Genomic DNA, 18,665 nt, shown 5'->3' with positions numbered 1-18,665 from the left:
TTAGGGCTTGCAACTTTGGGTTTGGGGGCGCGACGATCGCACGTGTCCGCTCCCTGCTGCCGGAAACAGCAACGCCCGACGAAACCACCGCCCGGAGCCTCGAGATTCGCACCCGCACGAATCCTGATGCAGGACAGATTTTCCACAACACAGCTCCGCTTCTCCAGATTACTTCACGGGGCGCTCGTCCTCGTGCTAATAAGTATTGATTACCAGCATTATATATTATGTATGCATTATCGTTCGAAGATAGATCTGGAGCAGATGATGGAGACGGTGGCAGTCGGATGCCACCTTCCGGGTAACCCAAGAACAAGAGATGCCGCCTGCGACCCTTTCTGCGGCTTTCATGGATCTCTCCCTCTCTCTCCCCCCATCCACGTGAATTCCTAACTATAGCCCTCCCCCATTCTTTTGCCCTTTCTTACCTTCTTTGGTGTTCTCTTCCGGTTCGTTCTTGGTCCGGTCTTCGACATGCGGTTTCTTGACACGTCGGTCCTTGGGCTGCCGTGAACCCGAGATCTGGCTCCTCCTCCCTCTTTCTGTGAAATTCAACGATCCGAGGTAAGACCTTCGTACCTGCATTCCTTGGATGTTGATTTTGTGGTTCGATCATAGCATCTTGGGCTTCATTCGAGGATTTCTTGTTTCTTTGCAATTCTGGGCTTTATCTTGGTGTTTTCTTCCGCTTCTCTAACCCGCGATCCTCTCTTGTTGTTGAAAGCTATATTACTCGTGCATCCAAACTGTGTTTCATTCATCATCTTATCGTACAGAATGGTGAGATTCTGTTCATTACGCCGTCTTCTTGATTCTTCAATCAAGAAACACAGGACAAGGTTTCTCTACCTGCATTGGTTGGGATGTTAATTTTGTGGTTCGTTTGTAACATCTTGGGCATGATTTGAGGACTTCTTGTTACTTTGGAATTGGGATCGTCACCCTGGGTTTCCTCATCTTGTCTAAGCCGGCGATATCATCTTGTTCGCTGCTTGCTTTGATGGGACGAAGTTGTGTTTAATTGATCAAGATGGCTTTAGATTAACCCGTATTTCCATCAATATGTAGAATTGGTAAGTACTGTAGTCAACGTGAGAAATTAGAGTATGATTTGGAATGAGCCTCTCGATCTGCTTTGCGGTGAACACTAAAAGAAACCCCTTCGTTGTGTAACAATGCCCAGAAATGTCAAACTAGCTCATGTGTCCTTTATGCTGATCATTATAGACCTCTTGAATCTTTAATCGTTGCATTGGTGAACCTTCTACGTTCCTTGCGTGCATTTTTGGTAACCCAATTCTTCATCTTCGCATTTGTTGGTCTTCAATTGTTTCCATCCACTTGTTCTTACTATTCTCACCCTCAAGATATTTTGGTGTTTCCATCCATTGGAATTGGAACATTGGAAAATTGTCCTTACTCTTTGGAATATAAACGAGGTTATAAATCTTCTCATCAATTTTTTTCTTTTTTAATCTCTCTTGGGCTTTCTCTTAGAAGGTTGCTTGGGAACCCTAGTTTCTGGGATGTGTCTCACTGCAGTAACTCTAGTTATTTTTTTACCTTCTTTGCTTTTGGGGTTTCAGAACTTTCTAATACGTCATGGGCAGGGCAGACTCCCTATTAATGCTATTTTTTTTTCTCAATAAAATCTTTAATAACTAGAAAACTAGCATCTTGGCCTGTCTCAAAAACAGTTGGCAAGCAGGAAACTCTATTGTCATGGGGGAGACTGCTGTTAATAGAACTGGCTGCTGCACAGGCTTGTTCCAATGGTTTAATTGCCGAGACAGCCATTTTTTCATCTTTGGGGTCATCGATAGCAAGAGTACAGCCTAGTACAGCTTGACGTTAGTGAAAGTATGAGTAGTATAGAATAAACTCGTGGGTGGTATATTTTGTATGAATCCAGACCAGGAGACATTTTTTGATCTGCTTGCTGGCTCATGGTCAGAATAGTAGACATTGACCAACCAAAGCCTTAAGCCTTGGTTATATTTTATCGTTGGTACCTCAACCAAACAACTACCTTGTGATTCAAATTCCAAATAAAAAAATTGACTGATTCTTTTTCGGACTATGACTAATTTTTGTCCTCCATGTTCATCTATCCATTCTTGGATGCACTTTTTAGAGTAATTTAATTTTGCATAATGGTGCTTCATGTTTGATAAGCAAATCATGCTTAGTGCTGTAAAATGATGTTAGTTGTTTAGTGCTTCAGAATTATAACTCTTGTTCTTATAAAAAATGACTATGATCTCAAAAAGATGTGCATGTGCAGATGGGACCTAATGAGAAGACAGATCTTGAACTCCCAGAAGATACAATTGTTGGTTCACCATTGGCTACCAGGAAGACGCACACATTTGATCACATCGGATCATTTGCAACTGTTGCTCAATACACCCCTGGGAGGACAAGAAATAGAATATTGATGAGTATTTACATTGTGCTAATCAAGGCGAAAATTAATGTGTTATTACCTTTTGGACCTTTAGCAATCATGCTTCACTATCTTACCGGAAAGCATGTAAGCATTTACTTATCACCTTAGTTTTATCAGCTCCAAAGCCTTTTTTGGGTCCATAGATCAACTCTCATTTCAAACTGCTTTTACATGCAATAATCAATTTGCCTACTTTCTCAATCTTATAGTGGACTTGTCTAACTCCTATTGTCTTTGCTTGTTTCATAATGGTAAATATGCATCTGAGCATAGAGGAACGATGATGGCCTATAAAGAATGAAGGCCAGTGCCTGATTCTGATATAACATGATTCAAATATATACCAAAATAGCAATTCATTAAAAAAAGATATAATATTGAGCAATTCTGTTTGGCCAACGTGTGTCTTCTCCAATTCACCCCCTTGGAATAACTGGAGAGAGCACATGGGAGCCATAGAGGACCCACCAATCGGGCTTTTTCAGCCTATCAGTGTAGATAAGGTGGATAAGGTTCAAAGGTTGCAGGCAGGTAAATATAGGACTTTCTTATAATGTTTGTTTAATATGGCATGGATGAAAACCTATATTTTCCTTACTGATATATGATATTTGCTTTTACATTATGATAAGTGCTAACCACTACAATAAACATCTTTAATTGTTAACCAAGAAAGTCATTCTTTTCCTTTTTCTAGGCTGGAAGGGACAGAATAATAATGCATTCATTCTGTCAGAAATATGGAGTTCCTAGTGATTGCTAGCCTCAACTTTCCATGAAGCACTCGAGTGGAAGATCGGCACTTGAATCATATCAATCATGAAACCACTCGTTTAATTACCTTTTATCAATCAGTTGATCTTGAGCTGAAGCCAACATATCTGAAACGTTGACTCTAGCCAAAAATATCCAGGCAATGTTAGCCATTCACCATTGTACTAACCCTTTTAAAGGGAATGCTTACATTAAAAATCTAAAACATAAACGTGTAGTATTGGTGGATACATGAGTATCTGATTTGGGCAAGTTGGTTGTTATGGTGATCCAACGTTTCACAGACTATGAATAACTTCTCAATTGCTTCTACGACTTTATCATAATAGTTTATGACTCATTCTCCTTTCATATTTATAAGTTTTGTCTGGAACAAGTGACTATAGTTTCTAATGTATCAGGTTGAAATTACTGAGGTCTTGACTGCTGCAGTTCACTCACAGTTTACTAGAAAAATGATTATTCTAGTTGCTTATCATCCTGACTGATTCTCTACCAGTGTTTTGTGGCAATTTTGTACCACAAGTGGATGGTTTGTACTGTGGCTCATATTAGTCACAGTTATTTTTTCATTTGATGAAACTAATATAGATGCATACCAAGTCGTACTGCTTGTACTGATAAATGAAAGGGTGCAAAGCACCTTTATTTTGTCCTGGAAGCTATATCTTTGATATGGGACAATTATATACCGTCTTTGGTTCTGAGTTGTGTTGTATTTTTAATACCATACTTTTCAAATTACAGGGATGGGTTTTCTTTTTCAGTCTGATTGGAATAATACCTCTGGCTGAGCGTTTGGGTTATGCCACAGAGTAAGTTTCACTGTTTGTCAATCTGGGTTGCCATTGCATTTCTTATCTGTTCATTCTGAGTTTGCAAATTAATATGTTGTTGCTGATTTATTATAACACAGACAGCTAGCAAGTTACACTGGTCCAACAGGTACATCTATATTTATTGTTGCACTTTGTTTCTTATATAAATATTATACACTTATGTGATGGAACTATCTTGATTTTTTTCTTGTCAATTTCAAGCATTAAATGATGCAATTAACCACATGGAATTGCAGTTGGAGGACTTTTGAATGCTACATTTGGTAATGCAACAGAGATGATAATATCAATTTATGCATTGAACAATGGAATGATTCGTGTTGTTCAGCAATCTTTGCTGGGCTCCATATTGTCAAATATGCTCTTAGTTCTGGGATGTGCTTTCTTCACTGGTGGAATTGTCCATTGCAACAAAGATCAGGTCTTCAATAAGGTAACTCTATCGAACAGAACAACTTCTTGTCCAATAGATTGGTTGTATTTTTTTGTATGAAACAATAATATGGCTTCTATGCGAAACAGGCTGCTGCCGTCGTGAACTCAGGATTGCTATTAATGGCAGTGATGGGTCTAATGTTTCCAGCAGTACTTCATTTTACACACTCAGAATTACATTATGGAAGATCAGAACTGGCTCTTTCAAGGTTCAGCAGCTGTATCATGCTTGTGGCATATGCTGGCTACCTCTTTTTTCAATTGAAGAGTCAACATGAACTTTATAAACCAATTGGCGAAGTAAGCTAGCTGTTCTAGTTTGTGGCCTTGGAAATTTATATACAAAGATTGCAAGTTTTCCTGGAACGGTTCGTACCGGTCTGGGCATGAACGGATAAGAGGACTGCCCCTGTTTCGGGTGATCCGATCCAGTCCTGTCCAGTTAAAATAAAATCTTAAAAAGTTAAATTTCTGGGTTCAATTTGTGGCCTCTCTTCTCCATATGTGCAGAGCCCGAAATCATCAGCCCTCTTCTCTGTACATGCGAAGGTCGCTACCATCTGCTGCTCGCCTACCTTGGATACACTTCCTCCTCCTCCACCTCCTCTTCCTCCAACTTCTTCCTCTTCCTTCTCTTCCTCCACGGCCTCCTCTTCTTCCTTCCTCTTCCTCGTTTCCCGCCACTGCCAACTTTTTTTCCTTCCATGTCCTTCTTAATACTTCCTCTATGTTACACATTGGTGTACGAATGTCGGTATGCTAGTTACAACGGTATGTACCGGTTCAGCCTGGGACCGGTACAGGTCCCACAGAAGTTTGCATTCTTTGTATATACATATATATGAAATATGTCGTGATCTGAATTTCTTTCTTATTTTTATAGGTTTCTCAAGCTGAGATGTCTCATTAGTTATGTGAAAGTGGTTATCTTCTTCTCATTATGCATAGTTGTTAATTTGTTATAGCTTGCCAACCCATAAGCAGACCCAAATGGAATATGTTCTCGTTAAATCAAGACTTGTGACTATAGTCATCAAGTGTTATTTACTTAATTTTTTTGCTACATTTTGAGTGCCTTTAATTGGTGATGCATATAAAAGTTTCTAATGGTGCTCAGGAGCAAGGTTTGTAATTTTGAATGATACCGCCCATACCAGGCGGTATGTACCGGTCCGCTAGCAGACTGGTATGCGGATCGTCCGCTATCGGGCAGTACCGTCAATTAGGGCTATTTGCGCCCTATTACCAAGCGAAATCGATTGGTGACGGTCGATTGGGGTTGTTTATGCTATGGGATGATATTAGCCGAGGGAGAAGGAAAAAGAGGGAGAAGAAAAGGGAGAACCTGGAGATCCGACGTCGCTCTCCCTCGACGATCCCGATCCGTTGCCGCCCTCCCTCATTGGACGTCGCAGATGAGATATCGTCTTCTCCTCATCTAGGCGACGAGGCCTCGACGTCGCCGACAACTTCTCCTCATCTGCACGGGGAGAAGAAATGAGGCGATTTTTGTTTATTAATTTTTTTTATTATATATATATATATATATATATATATATATATATATATATATATATATATATATATATATATATATATATATATATATATATATATATATATATATATATATATATATATATATATATACACACACACCGAGAGGTACGCTAGAGCATACCACTCGGTATACTCGTACCGTATCATATCGAGCTGAACTCGATACGTCGGTATGCTACGAAATTGTGAACCTTGCTCAGGAGTGGTTTAGTACATATTTGATCATATAAATTGCAAAAAAGGATTATCTGTACCTCTCTTCTCTTAATGCCAGAGATGCTTAAATTATCGAATATCTTTGTTAATAAGTTTAGTTTATTGCACTATGTATTTCATTTGGAAAGCAATCATTGCTTATTGTGGGATGATGCTTGCTTCAATATGCATAACTAAATATTCTTTCATGCATGATTTTGCTTCAATACACATGTCTAGATATGTGTATCTAAATGTTCTTTCATCTTTGATTTTGCACAGGTAGCTACGAGGTTTAGTCTGGGTATGTGACATGTGTATCTAAATGTTCTTTCATCTGTGATTTTGCACAGGTTGCTACAAGGTTTAGTCAGGGTGATGTCGTAGGTCTAGCTGGTGCAGCACCTTAAATAAAATGTTCTGGTCCTTAAACATGCAATTTTCTTTGTTAGCCATACGATAAGTTGAGGTCACATTGTACTGTCAAGGATTATCAATTGAATAAGCGCTTTGTGTACTACCAGGGATTCATCATGCTTGCTTTTATTTGGTTAGTTTCTCAGGAGCAATAGTGACAAAATCAATGTTAAATGTATGAACGCAATTTTCGTGCCAAAATTTTACTTTAGCTAATTAGTTGATATTTATGAATTCACTGGTTATACAGCATACAGAATACCATCAAATATCTGATATTTACCTTATCTATTTTATACTATATTATTTAATAAGCAAGACATTTCAAATTCATCGTATAGGTGGTTTATACCACCAGCCTAAGGTTTTAGATATGGATCATCCATTAATAAGAGGGTATACCTATGATACCCCAGTGGAGATTATTAGAAGTGAGAGGATGGATGTGATAATAATTTTTTGGCTAGATGGGTTTACAGCCATTAACTTGGGTTTACAACTTTAAATATTTTTGGTCATGTGGGTTTAGGTTCATCTAGTTAATCAATCATATCTGATACAATATCACATCCCATGTTGAACCATGGTACACTAAGCTTAAAATAGTTTAGCGCTATTAACTTGCATGATAAACGACCCAATATTGATGGCTAGGTGCTTGGGCTATTCATTTTTAATATGATAAAGGATTTTAATTTCCATTTAAAGCATGATGAACCCACATCTACATTAGAAAAGCATAATCTCTTTGGTTCTCGCTCCTATCTCTAGTGTCTTGAAATGAATAATAGAAGGAAAGGGTTTAGAGAAGAGAGTTCTATCCTGTATTTTTTATTGCTTCTGTTGTTTCTTGTTCTTTTTCTTGTATTTTTTATTTGCTTCATATTGGCTAGCAAGGTTTCACATACACCCGAAATGGTATGAAACAGATAGTACATAATGGTGTGTGTAACTGTGTGCCAGTTGATTGGTACACAGACTAGCCCGTTATGAAAAGAATGCTGAAATATGACCTAATATGGGTTGGTACGGGGCATGTATCGACTGACACGATTGAAACATGTCATGTATTAGATGATACGGGTCAAGACCAATTGGAATTTGACCGATGTAGCTCAGATTGAGTCTACTTTGACCCTAATGGTCAAATTGATTGTTGGGGCCACTTTTAGGCCCCTTGCTCCCCTCTTTCACTCACTTTTGGGCCAGTACATGAATACTGTAATGTATCTCTGTTGCTGACATGTACAGATTTTTGAAAAAAGATTGAAAATGGCCGAAAATTTACAGAAAACCATTTCTTAGGGTTTTTTTATCCTAATCTAATGATAATTTTATTGTATTTATATAGAATAGAGTGTATATGAGGCATAAATGAATAGGAATTCTAAGTTATAAGGATGACAGTGACTAGGAGTGAGAGTGAGAATGAGAGAGCGGATGACAATGAATGAGAGTGAGAGTGAGTGAAAGAGGGGGGAGGGAGGGGATTTATAGTTCAAAAGAGGTTCCAAAGACCAATTTGACCATTGGGGGCAAACTTGACCCAATTTTGGTTGGTAGCAGTCCAGTTCCAACCCATACCTACTCGTGTCAGCTGATACAGTATGAACTGTATCGGCTGATGCATCATGTATCGGTTAGTTGACAGACTGGCATGTACGGCCTGCTTCGTATTGTTTTGGATGGTACATCAAACACGGGTACCAAGTGGATGGTCTTTTATAGTTTCTTGGATATACCAGTAAATATCAGTTAGGATAAATCTGACTAGTATTTAAAATCTTGGTTGCAGGGGCAATAAATTAGGGTAATACGATGCAGGCCTGTACCAAATAGACAACTTGATATTTTTCAGCTTTAGTCATAGCATACATATTATTATTTTCAAAAAATAAATTTTTTCTTCTATTTTTTTAAGTGCATTTTAAGGGTTTCAACATAAGGAGCTATAAAAGGACTTCGTGTCTGAGTGAATTCTAGCTCGTCATACATCTAGCTTTATTTTAATTTTCTTTATTTTCTTTTTTTCTTTATTGACTTTTCAAGGTCTGGCCTTAAGCTTTAGTCGAAAGCATTAATCACAAATTTTTTATCACAAATTCTTTGTTTTTTTTTTTTGCCTAAGATATACAAAAGGTCATTTTATTTGTTTAAACATTGGTTGGTGGTCAATCTATTGTCTGAAATTTAACCAATTGTTATTTTGTGTTAGATATGCATCAAAACACATGGTTCCTAAAAATTCATATTACATTGTAGGAAGAGGTAGCGAATGAGAACGACAGTGATGATGAGGAGGCTCCTGAGATAACTCAATGGGAAGCAATATCCTGGCTTGCTGTCTTGACTGTTTGGGTTTCTATTCTCTCTGGATACCTTGTTGATGCTATACAGGTGTTGGATTCTTCCTTTTGTACCCTTTTTTCTGCTTCATTCATAACAATCTTGTGTGTTTGTCTTACATGTTATTATAGATATTCATGAGTTACTTGACCAGTTATCACTTTGGGATATAGAATAACCCAATCCTTATTTTAATGAAAGCAGCTGTTTTGAAGTTTCCATGATAACAGGGAAACAAATGTAATTTGGCAGCAGTTGTATTTCCATTCATTCATCAGATTGTTAATTAAATTAAGGGTAATAGACATCCCACTCTAATTTATTAACTCTAGAATTGGAACTGTTATGACAATGTCCAAAAGTCAATGACTAACTGGTAATGCTAATACAGTTATGAAAGAGAGAAATGATATTCCCACATGTAAAACCCACATGCATATTTTATGCATGGAGTTTTTCCATCACTGCAGTAAAGAATTGATTTTTGTAGTAAAAAATCCTATTCTCATGTTCTCTCATCTCAGAATATAAGAGTTGTGTATAAGATATGCAGTGGGCATAAGATTTTTTTAAACAAATATCAATCTAATTCTAGTAGGACAACTAACAGCCCAAAGTTAATATCAGTCAAGAGAAATTAAGTTGGGCATGACTAGCTGTTGACATGTGATCATGAGCAAAATTATTGGATGGGAATGCAATATAATATGAGAGGATCTCACCCAATTTTAATTTTGCTAAGAACAGCACAAGCTTTGGAGAAGTTCCATTGAGGAACAATCTCTCTAAATATAAAGGCAAGGCTGCACACATTGACCCTTCCCCAATCCAAATGTTGTTACCATTGTTTATCAGGTGTCTACTATCTGGTGAAGTTTCCCATGGATAAGCCATATAGGAATGAGATATGATATGACACACAGCATATGTGGATGTGTGCCAACTTATGTTAAGACAAAGAACTGCAATGGAACTGGACTTTGTTCTAATCTTTATGATCTACTCTTCTTATCCATACTGAAATTGAGTAATATATTTCCATATGCTATTGGATTCACATCCATTTGTGTTGTGCTTGATCATATGACAAATTTTGATTATGTAAATTTATATGACTTGCAATTTTTCTTTCTTCAAATGAAGTTTGTACATATTTTTCTGGGCATGACTATTCAAGGTACCATAATTTATTATAACATAGTCACCCTCTACATGTTCTGTTTTCTACTAAATGATCGTGGACTTGGCTGATGTCAAGATTGATCTGAAGTCACAACAAATATGACATGTATGGTCCCTCCATGTAGGGTAAACTAGAACACATAGGAGAATTTAGGCCAAACATGTATATAGATTTCTTACTTGATAGTTTCTTCTTTGTAGACCAAGCTGATATTTTGCTTCTGAATCAATGCGTACTGAATTTTGTCTTGTCATGCTTTTACATTAGACTCTAGATATTGTACGGTATTCATTTAGTAAAGCAGACTATGGAGATTACATTATATTCTTTTACTAAAGTAATAATTTGCTGTGGTTGCCCATGATCTAATTGTATTTTTGATATTTTCTTCCAGGGGGCATCAGAGTCAATGAACATGCCGGTGGCTTTTATCAGTGTTATTTTGCTACCTATTGTTGGAAATGCTGCTGAGCATGCTAGCGCAATAATGTTTGCTATGAAAGACAAACTGGTTAGTACTTTGAGGCATATCTGCTTTTATCATACCACTATTGGTTTTAGTTTGACTTTTCTTGGAGGATTTCAAATCCAATTGGCAATATTTGTTGATACAAGTTTTCTTTTTTTTGCAGGACATCACACTGGGTGTCGCAATTGGATCCTCTACACAAATATCGATGTTTGTGGTAATCATATGGACATAATTAGTGTTCAGTTTGTTTGTGCTTTGCACTTGCAAGTTCTTCAGTCAGTGACTGGCGGTACTTGAGATTTCTTTGCTTAGAACTAAGTCTTACTTTTTGATGTTTGAAGAGGATAAGATGTGGTAAAAGAAATTATTTATGTGCATGAGATAACAATCTGCCATGAAACAAATATACCATATAATATTTGGGAAGGAAGTGAAATATGGGGAGAAAGAATCTAGGGTAGGAAGAAAGATATCAAAAGTTTTGACAATTGGTTTTTGTTCATATGAAAATTGAGCACACAATAAGAAACTCTTATTATCAATCCTGATCTATACTGACGAGGCACAACTGATTTGTATCTTCTGTCCATGTGGGTTATTGTTCACCCATGAGCAGTGACAACATCTGTATATACTTGACTAATTTTAATGCATCCAAAAAATTACAAAATGATATATCTCAACATACTTTGATGCGAGTGGTACAACCATACTGAAGAGATCCAGTCTATATCTTGGTAAGTTGTTGAGCCAGTAAATACTGGCCCATACTAACCAGTATGAATGATAATTTTATAAACTTGTATACAAACTGTCATGATTTGGTTCCTCATCCTGAACTAGTTTCATTTATGAGAAATGGTTAAGATAACAAATCTGACTTTGCCTGACCAGAAATGAGCAAGCTATGTTGATAGAAGAGATGGAAGAATTATGGATTTTAATGTGTGTAAAGAAGTCCTAGTGTAACCCAAAATGTAACTTTTAGTGGTTATTGAAGGTGCCTATGCTAGAAAATATATTAGTTGTACTCTGACATAGTAAATTTTTTCCAGTGGGTTGTTGCATGCACAACAATTACTTACATAACCTAGGGATACATTTGATATGTTTCGGGCATTGGCAAGGTACAATAGACAACAACACACACAATATATAAAATTAAATGCTACACTTCTCTGCTATGCTGATGATTAACTGCCTTTAACGAGTCATGGTATGTTTTCTTCCAGACCACAGTATGCATGAATCTAATGCTTGTTACTGAAATTCTATTGTTATGCTTGTCTCTTACCCAAGGTTTGCAATTTTGATTGTCGGACCTGTATGGGTCCGCGCCATGTTAATGTATTGATATTGGTACATTGGAACATAGCATGGTACTACTAGGGGAGAGAAAGGACTAGAAGAAGGAAGAGGAAGAAGGAAGAAAAAGGAGAAAGAATAAGAGGTGGAAAAGAGGTGGCAGAGGAGGTGTACCAAAGTGAACTGTATGGTGCAATGCAATCAAGGTGTTTGATGCATGTCCGTGAATCGTTGCTGGACTTTCGGCTATGTTTTTACTGTTCAAAGTCCTTCGCTTGCGGGGAGTTGCGAACTACTTGCACACCATTATGACTGTCATGCTCCTCTTGAGTGGCTCCACATTTTGAGAGCGAGAGTACACTTGTGGCCCCATTCGATTCAACCTTGATTCACCATGGTGCTTCATCATGGCTGAGCTGCAAACTTTGTTGTTTGCTCAAATCGCTTGCCCACTCCGATACTAAATATCACGAACTTAGTTGGAATTGTTTAAGTCATGAGATACCTTTGTGATATTCGTCCACAAAGGGTTAACCCAAGTGTAACCTTTCTCAGGTCCCCAAAGACATGCAAAAAGAGAGTTGATTAGTTTAAAAAATGATTGGCAGACAAGTCCTAACATCTCGCTCAAAAGCACAACACTCAAACAATTCAACAAAAACTTGATTAGTCTAAAAAACAAGCGACATACATCTTGCTCAAAAGCACAACACCTAATGAATTCAACAAACACTTGGAAGACAAGAAGAAATTCATGGACTTTAAAAGTAAAAAGATAGTCGCAAGTCCAACTATAGCCGCTCAATCGGGTTTTGGAGTGCTTTGTAAGCCTACGCACACTTTGCGTATGAGATTATGTTTTCCATACCAGAGCGCAATACAATACCATAGCCTCATCCGGCTCGAAACTACGTGTGCAGTTCTAGGGCTCAAGTTAATAGGTTGTTCGAAGTGTAGTGGAATATGAACTACAGGAAAGAGAGAAGAGAATGAGAGACTATTTATACCCACAGTCTATAACTATTAATGGTTAGGATGATTAGGGCAATTGTCGGCGTGGCACAATTGCCTACTGAGGTGGCATAGTCGATGCCTCGATGATGCAACTACCTGCTGATGTGGTGTCTGAGGTGGCATAATTGCCCTCTAAGGGCAGTTATGTGGTGCAACTGTACATGGAGGTGGAATAACAGCCTATCCAGGTGGCACAATGTTCACTTCAAGAGGACACTGAACACCTCAGGAGAGAGGATAAACTGGCCACGAACCGAATGTTGTCGCGGTAGACCAGGCCTGGTTCTTCCTTGACCCCAACCTGACCACAACGGGTTAGGGAAGCCTTAAGCATAGTTGACCTACCCTCATAGGGCAAGGGCCCTCCCTCTTTGCCAAACCAGCTAAGTCTGCGACAGACGTCAAGTAGTGACAACGGGTGGAGACAACTCATGAATCCTCTTGAGCTGCATTGGGTGCATGCCTTCTATATATATATATATATATGTATATATATGTATATATGTATATATGTATATATGTATATATATGTATATATGTGGTGAATCATACCAGATCATCTAATTTAGGCTGCTCAGTGCATTGGTCAGCACTGTGGCCAGTAAAAACAGGTCAAACCATACCGAATCGTTTGGTTTTGCAATCCATGCTTTTATGAATAGCCTACAATTTTTTAACCCCTTTTATCCACAGAAATGTTTAGTGCTTGCTTTTTTATCTTTTTAGGCCAGAGCAGTGCATTCCAATTTTCTGGCCAATTCTAGCTATTGTGTGAGCTGATTATATCTTATATTGCAACATTATAACCATAATACGGGTCTCATTCATCCTTTCTGATGATTCTGAGATTTGCATGTGTTAATAATAGAAAATTGATATCATGTACATAAACTGATTCTTGTTGGTATTTGCAGATTCCTTTCTGTGTGGTTGTTGGTTGGATTATGGGGAGGCAAATGGACTTGAACTTCCAACTATTTGAAACAGCCACTCTCTTTATAACAGTACTGGTTGTAGCATTTATGTTGCAGGTCTCTCCGAAATAGTTTTACCACTTGATAGCTTTATAATAATTTGATTATAACTACTTGGCTATATCATTTATGTTGCATTATGCCAGAAATGGTTATTACTTCAATGTGATCCTTTTTCCATTTTTTGTTAGGGCTAATATGGTGTCTAGACCAATTTTCTACTTGGCCAGCATGATTATTTGTTTTGAGATTTTTACTTATTATCTCACTATTTGAAAACCATGAAAGACCATCATTCTACTGTTATTTTGCTACAATCAATTTCCAATCAAGGTGTCAAATTTCAATCTTACTGGTTGGTAAGGATCAGTATTTATTAGTCCGACTAAGTTTCAGTATTGAAAAATATTGCTTGATATAAGTACATTATCATTCTTATTTATTTTTGTATTATTTTTTCAATGATACCAGATGATACTACAGGTAGGTTACTAAAATCAGACGGGGCAGGTCATGAATGATATTACAAAAAGTATTTAAGGTTCATATGGTACTATCATGGAAGCAATTTTTAACTTTTAACGACAGAAAAGATTCATGCACAGAGTGATAGCTTGAACATATATATAGCAGTGTATCCACTGCAATTGGTAAGGCTATCAATTTTCTCATATGCTAGTGACTTGGGCTAAGGATTGCTATAATGATCGAGGGTGTGAATTATTACTATATATTATAAACACTAACTCTAAGTGTTAGTGAAACCATTATAAGAAAAGGCAGGCAGCTTCAACCGAAGTGGTATAATTAAGAGGACTCTATCTAGACGGGAGTTGTAAGAGGACTCTAGATGGGGATATTTGTAAAACTGCATCAGCCACTAATTCAAACCAGGGTACAAACAGAATATATATATATATATATGTACATATATATATATATATATATATATATATATATATATGGTTTGTTATACCGATGCATACCGTCCGGTATGCGGTCGTCCTCTACCGAGCGGTAACGGTTGAAATCTGATCGTTACCGGTTACCGGTAACGATCGGATTTTGACTGTCGCCGATCAAGGGCTAAAATTGCCCTATTTCAAACGGTCAATTTAATCGTTTGAGTTTTAGAAAAAGGTTTTTAAACCCTTTCCTCCCCCCTCTTTCAACTCATTTCACTTAATCTTTTAAACTCTCTCAAACTCTTTTTCATTCATTTCTCACTTTGATTCTTACATTTTCACTCTCCTAAAACTCAACAAAGCTATAATTTGTGGATTGGATTAAATTTAGGAGGCTAATTTGAGAGGATTAATAGGAAGAACACTCTAATAAAACGGTGTGTATTCTCTTTCTAGATTTTTATCGATTTATGAGATGATTAAGCCTATTATATGTGGTGTATGACTTAATGTCTAATATATTGTTCGGTATATTTTGATGATAAAATATTATTAATTAGGGTGTAATTAAGGTCTTTAATGTTGTGATTAGTGTGTTTAATATTGATTTTTTTTTTCAAAAATAGACATTTAATAAGTGAAATCTTTATTTTTCATTCATATTAAGGATTGGATCATATGTTTATGTATATTAGGTTTTAATTAAGTTTTTTAATATTATAATTAGTGGTTTTAATGATGATTTAATCAAAATTTGATTGATATTCGATCAATTTATATTATTTTTACTAAATTTATATTAAATTTATATTTATTTCTAACTTAAAAATCCTTATCTAATTTTTTTTTTTATTTTTTAGGTATTTTTAGAGGTTTTTTTTGATGATTTTGGGTGTACTGTCAATATGCCACAACATACCATACCGGTACGGGCTAAAATTACAATCCTTATATATATATATATATATAATTTTCTTTTCTGGTTATGATTATCTATATTGTTATTGCAAATATACTAATTTTGTACCCTATTTTCTGGATAACTTTATGTTTATTCTAAATGAGAATAGAGATTGCTAAGTGAAAGGTTGAAAGACATAATTATAAAATCTCATCTTGTTCTATATGATTTTGTAATCCTTATGCATAAGACCAAGCACCATGAGACAGATTCAAATAAAATTGTTTGGCTGTTTTTAGTTCCTAACTTTAGATTGGAAGAATTGCATATTGTAAAGTGTAAGTTTTACATGTCTTGGCTGCTAGAAACAGATTCAAATACGATATATAGTTATGATAAAGGTATGTTTTTATGTTTGAAATAATTGCTGACATTAAGAAAACTTAATCTCTATATATTTAGAGAGTGAAATAATTGCTAGTATATATTTCTTCTTTTTAAAACATATAAATAGATAAAAACTGATAAATCATCTGATATTCTTAAAAATGGAGAAACTGATAAATAGATATCAGTATAATTATTTTGATATCTGTAACTTTGGATCAAGCTTGATGGCATCCGGTGGTTGAAGTTTTATTTGGTTGATGATAAGTCCTTAGTGATCACTTAAGCATCTAATTTTAACTTTGATGTGATATATATATTTTTGCATTGGTGGAATTGTTGAATGGTAGAGCTGCTTTAATTGTTCTGTTATTATCTAGTACTTTTGTGAGGTGCTTCAAGAAATTATCATAATCAACTTTGAAAGAAGCATATATCTCAATACTTATGAAAGTTTGTATCTAGAGAAAAATAGACTTTGTGATATGTTCTGGTACATAAATGTTTTTATGAAACTTTTAGAATTATGTTGTCTTTATTTTTTCGGTATTGTTTGTAGTAACTTTACAATTTGGTTCATTTGCTCTGGAAATTTTATAAGCTTCTGACCTGCTTGAGAATTTTTCCAAGTTTCATAAGATTCATCTGCTCTGTTTAATCTAAACTGCAGATTATAAATATAAATTTTAGATAAGCAATATACTATGTTTTACTTGTTGTCTGATATTTCTTTCAGGAAGGTACTGCAAATTATTTCAAGGGACTAATGCTTATTTTGTGCTACCTCGTAGTTGCTGCAAGTTTCTTTGTACATATAGATCCTGTAGCAAGTAAGTATTGGAAACCTTTTTTTCAGTTCAAAGAGATATATACATATATATATATATATATAAGAACCAATTTTTTGCCCCACTAATCAACACAGTTGTCCCTGTAATGGATTGCATCTTCAGTATAAGGTCTTGTATAAATCATGTACTCTCAAGGAACACAGTCAAGGCAATAGGGTACAATGTCCATGATCAATGTGAACGAGCTTTAAAAACATTGCATCAGAGAAACACTAGAAACTCTCATGTTGAGTTGAGGTCAAAAGGAGTAACCTATCACACATTGTTCCTCGTGTACTTTCTGCAGCTTATTTTGACGACAAAGCCATTGTTCCCTTGGCAGCTTTTTTAGCATTCTTATTTACATTCAAAAATATTGTGGTAGGCTGTAATTGTTAGCAATGCTTCTTTTATTCTGTCTACAAACTATGCCTAATGTACGATGTGGAACCTAGCACAATTGCTATATGTAGCGTCTTATATGTTGTTTAATATAATAAAGATTTCTTCCTAATTTTTTTTTTCAAAAATACTTAAAGGCAAATGGTAAATTTGGGTTTTTTTTTTTTTTGTCAGGTGATTGATTGATCCCCCGGAATAGTTCATCTCGAATTTTGGCAAAGCTAGAGCGGAACATGATTAGTATTTGCAGAATGGATGCTCTGCTAGCTGTTCAAGGATGTGGGGACTGATCTGTACCCTTTATACGACAGTTTATTGTATCACAGGTTTTCACCCTTAAAAAGAAAAAGACACACGGCTGTTATATAATCTTTGTTTTCTTCACATTGTTGATCTTCTCTCGTGATGGAAGAATCGGAGTGGTCTCGAGGATGGCCTGCCAAAATGTGTGATTAAAGCACGGAAATGAACGTTTCTTAAAAGTAGTTGCATTGTTATTCAATCTTTCCGTGTTATATATATATATATATATATATATATATATATATATATATATATATGTATATATATGTATATATATATATATATGTATATATATATATATCATGTTTAAGATTTATTTTAGCTTATCTGATTTTGGTAATGGATCTTTTATAGTTTACTCGTATTTAAAATAATTTTTATATTTTAAAAAATATAACATATAAGTTTCTCTCAACAGTTAACAAACATTAATAGTTTATTAACGTGATATATTGATTTATAATAAATTATTAATATAATAATACGTATAATTTAAGTTTATAAAAGAGTTCAAATTTATTTTAGTCTATGTGATTTTTATCATGCATCATTTAAATCTGTATGATTTATTTATCTAAAATAATTTTTATATTTTTAAAAACATAGTACATAAGTTATTTCTGTTATAGTTTATTTATGTGATATGTTGATTTATAATAAATTATTAATATAATGATATGTATAATTTAAGTTTAAAAAAGATTATGGTTCATCTTATTGAGGAAGTGATTTTCTTTAAAAAAAATAAATTATATTAATGATAAGTAGATTTTAATATTTATTAACTCAGATTTCAAAATAGAAGCCTACATGTTATATTTTTTAAAATATAAAAATTATTTTAGATACGAATAAATCATAAGGACTTAAGTAATTAAGTATATATATAATAAAACAAATATATATAATTAAAAAAATATTAAATAAAAATACTTCTCTTAGTCAAAGAAAAACTTATTTCCTAACTTTAGAAA

At 35.3% G+C, this 18,665-nt stretch overlaps 1 protein-coding gene across 2 annotated transcripts; it reads left to right on the top strand.

Moving 5' to 3' along the window:
• The first annotated feature begins 201 nt into the window (after positions 1 to 201).
• On the top strand, positions 202 to 17,774 carry LOC103971327 (vacuolar cation/proton exchanger 2). Of its 2 annotated transcripts, none has more exons than XM_009385321.3 (12): positions 202 to 564; positions 2,285 to 2,533; positions 3,971 to 4,038; positions 4,140 to 4,168; positions 4,299 to 4,495; positions 4,585 to 4,797; positions 8,932 to 9,066; positions 10,593 to 10,709; positions 10,831 to 10,884; positions 13,904 to 14,020; positions 16,893 to 16,986; positions 17,563 to 17,774. In XM_009385321.3, the coding sequence occupies exons 2-12, from the start codon at positions 2,285 to 2,287 to the stop codon at positions 17,568 to 17,570; spliced, it is 1,281 nt and encodes a 426-aa protein (XP_009383596.2). In that variant the 5' UTR covers positions 202 to 564; the 3' UTR covers positions 17,571 to 17,774. The 2 variants fall into 2 exon arrangements, with proteins under 2 accessions (XP_009383596.2, XP_065031478.1); XM_065175406.1 differs by having other exon boundaries at positions 424 to 564; positions 2,285 to 2,437.
• The last annotated feature ends 891 nt before the right edge of the window (positions 17,775 to 18,665 follow it).

Source organism: Musa acuminata, chromosome BXJ3-11, assembly GCF_036884655.1.
Source record: "Musa acuminata AAA Group cultivar baxijiao chromosome BXJ3-11, Cavendish_Baxijiao_AAA, whole genome shotgun sequence".
Classification (NCBI taxonomy): Eukaryota; Viridiplantae; Streptophyta; class Magnoliopsida; order Zingiberales; family Musaceae; genus Musa; species Musa acuminata.
This window is presented reverse-complemented; position numbering and strand designations above follow the sequence as displayed.